At 43.8% G+C, this 8957-nt stretch overlaps 2 protein-coding genes across 3 annotated transcripts in view; one reads left to right on the top strand and one right to left on the bottom strand.

The window, feature by feature from the left end:
- The window catches only part of LOC112157836 (complement C1q-like protein 4), a 3104-nt gene extending 2054 nt beyond the window's left edge, over window positions 1-1050 (top strand). Inside the window, exon 4 of the mRNA XM_024290864.2 lies at window positions 543-1050. Coding sequence (XP_024146632.1) covers window positions 543-817 — 275 coding nt within the window. The 3' untranslated portion in view covers window positions 818-1050. The remainder of the gene's footprint in view (window positions 1-542) is intronic.
- A 1277-nt stretch (window positions 1051-2327) lies between these two features.
- zbtb1 (zinc finger and BTB domain containing 1) lies at window positions 2328-8166 on the bottom strand. 2 transcript variants are annotated; one of them, XM_024290861.2, is made up of 3 exons: window positions 7859-8166; window positions 7246-7360; window positions 2328-5989 (listed from the first exon to the last, which is right to left on the bottom strand). In XM_024290861.2, the coding sequence occupies exon 3, from the start codon at window positions 5980-5982 to the stop codon at window positions 3928-3930; it is 2055 nt and encodes a 684-aa protein (XP_024146629.1). In that variant the 5' UTR covers window positions 5983-5989; window positions 7246-7360; window positions 7859-8166; the 3' UTR covers window positions 2328-3927. The 2 variants fall into 2 exon arrangements, with proteins under 2 accessions (XP_024146629.1, XP_024146631.1); XM_024290863.2 differs by lacking the exon at window positions 7246-7360.
- Between the last annotated feature and the right edge of the window lie 791 nt (window positions 8167-8957).

The following is an 8957-nucleotide window of genomic DNA, read 5'->3' as shown; positions in this document are numbered from 1 at the left end:
CGCTGTGGGGGTTGATCAGGGCAAACACAGGCATAGCAGTAGGGATGTGACAATTCTTGGTTGTGCATCCCTACTGAATGTCTGCTAAGTTTGTGCTGCAACAGTCTCATTTTCTTGCCTAACAGCTTTTTCTATCTAAGTCTACGATTGCCAAAGAACTCATGATATTTTCTTAAAAACACTTATTTAAAAGAGCAACATTACACTGGTGATGCTTAAAAGTCATTATCAGTATCTGTTTGTGGACACTTTCCAAAGTAAACGTATTGATTTTTGTAGCCAGTGATAAATGGCGCATACTTATACAGTCAGTCTCGTTCACCCACTGATGGCGTCTCTGCTTCCTTGTGCCAGCTATAACTACCAGGAGCAATGTGGAATTCAGTGTCTTCCTCAAGGACACTTTGCTGGAACCAAACTTCCAATCTTCTGATCGCAGTTGACGACTCTACCACTGCACCACGGCTCCACTAATATATGAACTAAATGAGTAGTTATTTGGGATTTGACCACAGTCTGCTGCTCTTGTCCTCCAACCACAGGTTACTTCACAGCTCCTGTAAAAGGAGTCTACTACTTCCGGGTCACCGGGGTCGTTGGAAGCACCGGGACTCTAAACGCAGGAGTGAAGAGAAACCGTGTAAACCTGATTGCAATCCACCATAAAGCTGGAACTGACGCCAGCGCCTCCAACGCCATGGTCCTGGAGATGGAGAAGGATGATTTTGTTTTCTTTCAAATGTGGCGCCACGGCCTGTCCATCGCGGATCAGGGCGGAATCACCACCTTCACGGGCTTCCTGGTCTCTCCCATGTAAATGGGGCCTAAAAGCATCCCAACGCTGCTCGACTTATGCAAAACCAATGAAATGTGTACCCCCATCTTGATCCAAAATGAATAGTAAAAATCCTTGTCGTACAAAGCCGGGTTTTTACTTCTTAAGACCCAAACTGTCTCACAAAATGTAAAAGGAGAAGCTAATGTTTTTAACCTAACACATTGTAATAAAACATCTGGGCAATGTTAAGGAATATAAAGGAAAACATAGCATCTTGTGGTCTTCTGTTTGTCCCCTGAAAAAAAAAATTCATACCCTAGGTAACTCGTGCTTTTAACAAGAAAATGGTTTGTCAGAGAATATCAGAAGCATCAGTTGCCTCAAAGCAAAGGCATCATCTAATCCATCCGATATTAACCTGGGCAGGAAAGAGCCACTCGAATATGAATCTGTAGAGATGAGTTTAAGTATGTCATCATCAGGTCTGGGAGATTTCTCAAAGTATGAAATGAAAGCTAGGAAGAAAAATCTTTTAGTTTTTGGGGTTTTTCTTGGCCCGCAGCATCAGGTCACCATCTGTAACAAAGACAGGGATTATTCGGAAGCTCGAGTTCCATCAGTTTAATGATATTTCCAACTCACTGCAGATCTGCTCATTTAATCCTATCTGATAGGATCTGAATCATTCGGCAACTCCTAAAATCGCTCTTTCAATTGATTAAAATTGTCATAATCTCCTCCTGTCAAAACAGGAAGTGAGCTTGTTTTAGGAAAAATCCTAAAAAAGTAAGACTAGTTTTTAATCAATTTGTAAATGAACTTTAAAGCTTTGGAATTATGTAAAAATAGTTTTTTCTGTATTTGCCGCACTACTTATCGTGAAAACTTATAGGACTCAAGATAAAGTAATTCTCGTTTTAAATAATGCTCAAATTTTATGGCTATGAAATCTACATTGCAGACATGAGAAATTAACTTTAGTACCATGTATAAGTACTATGTTCTTTTAGAAAAAGGTTTTATTACTGTAAAGCTTGTCAAAATAATGCACTTCTTTATGTCTCTTTATCGTCTCCATTCACATTTGATTGAGTTTTATAAATGCAAGCTTTATAAACAGATTACTATTTAAAGAAAGAGCAGATAAACATCTATCTGAAGCACACTAGATAATGGGATTAAAAACTTTCCTGTTTTATTTTGAACGTGGCCATGTTGTATTAACATTTTGAGGCTCCCTCTTGTGGACAGCATGTAAAATGCAGTCTGGTGTTTTATCTGCTTTACTTTCTATGGAACGCACTCCAGCAGAAACATGTTTAAGTGTTGTCACAAAGTTCCTTTTTTTTCTTAAAAAAAGGTGGTTAAATATTTACTGATTAAAGCCAATCCATCATATATATATATATAATCTTGTGTTTTAAAGCAGTTCTGAACAATAATCCTTCTAATTTGAACATTTTGCATACAAACCGTATAAACTGTGGTAAAGATAAAAAATGGTGAGGTTTAGAAAGAAAAAAAAAAAAAACTAGTAAACTAAACAAACTGAAAATCATTTGGTTTATTAGGAGTTTGCACACAGCAGAGCGATGAATTCAACCAAAGCAAGACGCTAAACCAAAGCTGCCAGAAGACACAACAGAAATGCAACCATGTGATGCTCCAGTCTCACATTTACACCCGAACCTTTAAATTTAAAACCATTTGGCAGATGGACGACCCCAGGTTCTTCTGTTGGTTTAAACCACACCTGAAGTTCAAGTTTGATGTGAAAGTTTGATGGTTCAGAACACATAAAATAAGACATTAAAAGAAGAGTTCATTTGGATAAACGGCTGATTGTCCAGCAGTTTTATATGGATCTAGATTTCTATATGGCAGCCATTGTGGCCCCGCCCCTCGCCTCTGATGTCAGAGGATTGAGAGCTTGGCTCTGATCTCCTAACTAACAACTAGCTTTAATGGTTTACAAATTAATATAAATTAATCTGAAAGCAGAACTGAACCAGGTTACCCTGCAGGTGCACTATTACCCAGAATGCCGCAGGACTGGTCTGAAAAGTTCTGGATGGGATAACTAGTTTTCTTTGTAGCACCTGAGTGAAAAGAGGTGTTTGGGGTCTATTGGGGTTGTGACCTCTGTACAAATAAGACACATCCTGGCGGACGAGCGACGCCCCCCAGACCGCCAGGCGTCGTGTTTCAAAGGCAGCGCCGCTGTCCTAAAGACAGAGCTCACGTCTGTTTTACAGCTGAAACTTCGTAAACAATCAGACAGGAAATCAACAAAAAGAGTAGACTTTCAAAATAAAATGCATAGTGCAAACTCCTCACATCACATTAACTCATAGTTTTACAAGTGCTGCTGAATGAACGGTGCTGTTCCTGAAGCACGTCTGTTCAGAGGATGAACCACACCTCACTTATCGGCGTCTTTCACGCCTGCTTTAGCGTCGATCGTACGGTTCTGAACGTAGCGCATCCTTGTGAGTTTGTCTTTGTTCTGCCCAGACCAGGCCAAGTTAGGATTTCTGATCGAGCTAAACCTGTTTGTAACAAGACCTAAAATAAACGTTAGCTTGGTACGGTTCCTGGTTGTTTGCCAGCGCCATCAGATCCAATAGTTGCCTTCGTTGGGTTTTTTGCGTAAAGCTGATGAGGTGCGGCGACTCGTAAGGCATCACAGAAAGAGTGAAGAGTTGAAGCGAGCTACTGAGTCCAGCACATTGACGAGAAGGAGTCTCTTCTAACCAGCTAGTGTTTTCTTCCTGGATGTTACCTGCGCTTACCTGTCCCTCCCCCGCATTGTGCATCACTGCTATGCAGACAAAGTGTGAGAATAAAGGCACCAATCACAGCGAGCTAAAACTGTAACATTAGATCAGTGGACCTTAATGAGCTGTGAGGGTTATCGGAGAATTAAACGTTTTCACCCCGATTTATTGAACTTAAATAAGCTCCGCCCACTTACTTCCAGGAGATGATTACTAGCCTCACTGCTCGTAGTGTGAACACCTGTTCAGGGTATACGTGGAATTCAAAGTGCAGATTAGTTTTTTTCTTTTTGGTGTTCAAGTGCATATTTGTTCTCACATTTATGGCTTTCAGTAACAAACGAGGAAATGGGCGGGGCCCGTCTGGATGCTCTATAGTCTCTTGGTGTGCTTGGAGTTGTAGTGGCTCCTCATGTCTTTACGGAGCCGGAATTTCTCCCCGCAGACGCCGCAGATGTACAGGTGGACGTCCATGTGTTTCTCCAGCTGCTCCCCGCCTGGGAAGATCTGGAAGCACACCTGGCAGATGGTCTCGCCGGCCGACAGGTGCGAGATCATGTGCCGGACGTGGTCGTGCTTGAGGAAGGTGCCCTGGTCGCAGAGCGGACACACGTAGCGCGCCATTCCTTTGTGCATGTCGGTGTGCAGCCGGAGCTGGCGCTCTCGCAGGAACTGCTTGCCGCAGGTCTGGCAGGTGAACTGCTTTTCCTTGGTGTGGACGGTGTAGTGCTCCCGCAGGTGGCAGCGCTGGTAGAAGCCCTTCCCACAGATGCTGCAGAAGTGTTTCCGCCGGTGGTCGGGCTCGCCACCCTCCTCCAAAGGCACGGGGCGGTACAGGTCCTGTTCGTGGCAAGACAGGGCGTGTTCTAGGGCCAGGTTTTCGTTCTGGAACAGGAGGCCGCAGTGAGGGCAGGCCAAGTCTGTCACTTCCAGGAGTCCCTCTTCCATCCCCTGAGGTTCACCTAACAGGGAGACATCGTCGTCTCCATGAGAGTCAGAGTCTCCGCCGTGGGATTCGCCACAGCGCTCGGCGTGTTCCTGCAGCTGCCGGCCTTTGATCAGGACCTGGCCGCACCGCCCGCAGGCGCATATGTGGCCCATGTGGTTGGACAGGTAGTGGCCCGACTTGTCCTCCTCAGTTAACAGAGTCCCGCATAGTTCACAGGGAGCACGGTCAGCGTCCTGTTTCTCGTCTTTGACCTTTCGCCGCTTCGTGAGGATTCCCTCGTCGTTGCTGCTTGACAGGTGGCCCTCCAGAAGCTCGCTGCTGCTCTCCAAACCAGATACTCCGGGCTCGGGCTCCTGATCGGATCCAATGTGCTCCCTAAGTGAGTCTTTATAAGTGGTAGCACCTGATCGCAGTTTACATTCTCTGGTTTCCCCGACTTGGATCATCTCGATCTCGGGGAACACACTTTCTTCTGGTTCTGTCTTGATGTTCTGGGTGGACCCTGGTTCACCGCCTGTCCCGGATGCCATCAATCGGACAGAGAGGTCTGAGTCCGTCTTGGTTTCGGGCCAAAAGTCCTCTCCTTTACAGACCCCCCGGTGCTCCTCCATGCTCTCTGAGGCGGAGCTTTCTGCTTTACTGGAGTCATTGTCGCCCTCCATGTTGCCCCTGGGTGGGTGGAAGGCCTTCCGGTTGGTGCAGGTGAGGATATGCTCGATTAAGAGCTTTTCGCAGCTGAAGACAAAGCCACAGTCATCGCAGGTGTAGGTGCGGCCGAACCGGGGCCGATCCTTCAGAGCTGAGCTCCGCCCACCCGATCTTTTCCTCAGGTCACATGGCTGCTCAGCCATTGCATCAGCAGCGGGTAGAGCCACCAGCAGAGGGGTGGTGCTCACGTCGTCGGACCCTCCCGGCCTGCTGTCAGCTGCTGGTGCGAATGGACGTCCACCGCCGCTTGCGCTGCTCACTGCTTTTGTCGGTTGATCTCCTTCTGGGGGAGCAGGTCGCTGCTGCTCGTACATACGCACTCCGAACATCATCTTCCCGCCACAGAGTCCAGTCGAGGAGCTGGAGGAGGAGGATAAGGAAGACGAAGAAGACGGGGTGAGGTTGGAGCTGCGGATATCTCTGAGGTCCTCCAGTGAATCCGGGATGTAGTACATCTGCAGGTACACCATGGAGGCCTTAAGCTCCTCGAACTCGTAACTCCCCACGACGATGCGGCCCAGGTACATGAGTTGCAGGATGAGGTCGAAGCACTCGGCGCTTATCTGCATGTTGCTGAGGTCCAGGCGGCCCGCCCCCTGCTGGTCCCGGATGAACATCATCCTGAAGTAGGAGCTGCAGGCCGCCAGGACGGCCTTGTGCGCCCTGAAGTAGATGTCCCCGATTGCGATGAGGCAGTCGCAGAGGAAGCCCCACTCGCGCTGGTTGTTGAGCTGCTGGAGGACGTGGTCGCTGTGGCTTGGCCTCGCCATCGCCCTTCTGAAAACAGAGAGAAAGTCAGACTCTTCTAAAAATGTTCAACTATATCTGCTGACAATTTTGCAAACAGCCGCCCATTTTATCTCACTGAAATAATCCAACTTCAAACAAATGTTCCTACATCCACTAAATGTTGACTTTTTTGCTCATTTGCAAGTAAAACAGAAGAACTACTTCTATTTAAAGAATAGAACAAAACTTATTTGATCCAAGACTAGGGAATTCCCCCTATTCCCACAGCTTTCATCAAAACAGAAGATAGATAATAAATATCACTAAAATATACTTAAAAATAAAACAAACCATTAACAAGCATGTTTAAGTCGGACTTAAATGTAATACATTTTTAAAGGATCTGTTTGTCTTCTTAAGAACTGACACCACTTTCTGGAGCGCTGAGAAGCCCTAAAGACGGAACTGGAGATTCAAACAGCTGCTGTTTCACTCAAGAGTTTAGCAGTCAGCCTGAACACGCAAGGTGTGCTAAGCCTAGCACTGTGACAAACTCACTACAAAAGTAATAGATTAGTGCAACTTGTTACTTTTTTGATGCATTAAAGCAGTGTAAGAAATCACCAACGGATTTTGAGTCATATAAGTACTTGTTAAATAATGGGTTTTATATCAGACTAACCACCAAAAATTGAGTTGTTTTTAGCAGCAAGACCATGTTAGTGTCTTTTTTACGCTTGTTGTGAGTCATTAAGGGCTTTATTGATTTATTACTTAATGTTGGCGTTCTGAAACATGTTCTAATCCTGGGGTTTTTTTTACTTCCCAGAGCAAATATGTCCGTTATGTTGTTGTGTGCCTATAATTTTAGTCATTTTAACATGGTTTTGGTAAATAATATTATCGTTTTGCCCTGTTTTTTGTCTTTTGTTTACTTTTCTTAAAGTGGATAATCCCCCTTTTTATGGTCTAAAGCTGAGGGTTAGCCTTTAGTGGTCCCTGCTTTTTTTCCACTTCACCAAAAATAAAAGCAGTCATATTTAAACCAAATGGTTCCACAGCTTAATGTAAAATGCTCTGTTACAATTACATTTAACTACTACTTCCTTAGATATAATAAAGAAAGTAACGTCAAAGTAATGAACTAGGGGTCGTATAAAAGTTTAATAATCCCAGTTGAAGGTTGTCTGGATTCTAGGTGCTTTAAATAATAAAAACATGTAAGTGGGGGTCAACAGGAAGTCCCTGGAGTGAAAGCTCCCAGGTGTCAACATTTTATCGAGTCTAATGTAAATAAGCCTGACCTGCTAGCATCCGGTTCCGCACCGACCCCCACCTCTCTCCCTGTCGCCGAAGCCTTGAACCGTTAAAGTCCCCCGGAACCTTGGAACACTTTGGAGGCGCTCGAACCGACACCGACTAGGGGGGAGAGACGAGTCGTGTTCAGGCACGCAGCAGGGAGAGGCCGGCTGCGGCTAAAATGGAGCCTACTGTGAGCTCCATCAACACCACCATTTGGAGGGGTGACCAAAAAGGAAGTGAGAAAATCACCTTCACAATAAAAGATGTAGAAAAAAACTTGTAGTGAGTGCTGGTGAATTGCCCAGGAAAATGTTACAGAAAGATATACGTTTCGAAAAATTAAACAATCTATAAAGAAGTTGCGATTTGGCAACTACATTATGTGTTAGTTTCTAGACTACGCCTTTTATTTTGAAATTTTGAAGAGGAAAAACGCAAATGAGCGTCAATGGCCACGCTTTGGAGCCACATCTCCTCCGCAAACAGCCCGCCACCCCCGCATTGCCGCCGCTCTTGCCCCGCACTAGAGCAGCAGGCCGCGGGGATTTTTTTTTTTTTTTTTTAGCTCTCCCTGCGATACGGCTTGAAATGTTGCAGATAAACACCCGGACTCACCGTGGGAACCCGAGGCCTCCAGCTGCTATCGGCGGCAGAGAGCAGATGTTCCCGGCGAACCGGAGATTTCTCCTCCCCGGACGTGTTGGGCCGTTCGGACGGAGAGCCGAGTTGAAGCGAGGCAGCCTCGTTTGCCTCTGCCCTTGCAGGATCAAAGAACTTCCGCACAGACCGCTGCTCCGTCAACTTTTCCTCCCACAAAATAAAAGACTTCCTTTCAGAAACATTTCCACCAAAGTAAAACTTTATTTATGCAAATAATTTAAAATAGTAGATTGGAAATTATACCCTCATGTAATAGTAACAGTTGCAAAATTGAAAAAAAAAATAAGATAAAAAAGGTCATGCTCAAAGTTTCTTTATTGTTAATTTATTTTGATGACAAATGCACACAACATGTACAGATAATTAAACAAAAGTTATAAAATTTAGAGAAAGAAAAATGAAGATTATTTTGAGAAAAACAGAATCATTCATATTTAAAAGAAAGGCAACCTGCATGTTATTTTTAGACTGTCCAAAATTAATTCAATTTTTGAATCACACTTAAAAAGCTCTCATTAAGCTTTTTTGTGCCGTATTTTTTTGCAGTAATTGTTAGTTATGTTATGTTGATAAAATAGATTATATCTTCTTTGGATTTTAAAAAGCTACTTTGAATTTTATTTTGTAATCTTTTTCCGGAAACGAGACGATGCTGTTTTCAGTCTAGCTTGAAATGAGGTTAAATGGGGCCAACCGGATACACCCTTATTTCAATAAACACTGAAGAGGACTCACTGTTTTTTTTCCCTCACACACTGATACGACGTCTCACTCTGTTTTATTTATGTTTTTTATTATCTATTGTTTTTGCACAAGAAACAAATGAATTTTATATTACTGACTATAATTTTATGGCTCACTTTGTTTAAAGGTACTTTATTTATGTGTTTATTTATTTATTTGTTTGTTTGTTTGTTTGTGTATGTCAGAAGGGAACTCTGATTAATATATGTTGAGACACAGATTAAAAAAAGAATAAGAAACCAGATTTTTTTTATTAGTAAATCGATTACTAAATACTTTCAGGGATTACAAAAGAAAAAAAAAAATGCCT

This window comes from Oryzias melastigma, linkage group LG24, assembly GCF_002922805.2.
Source record: "Oryzias melastigma strain HK-1 linkage group LG24, ASM292280v2, whole genome shotgun sequence".
Lineage (NCBI taxonomy): Eukaryota > Metazoa > Chordata > Actinopteri > Beloniformes > Adrianichthyidae > Oryzias > Oryzias melastigma.
Note: the sequence above shows the minus strand (reverse complement) of the source record. Positions and strands in the feature narration are given on the sequence as shown.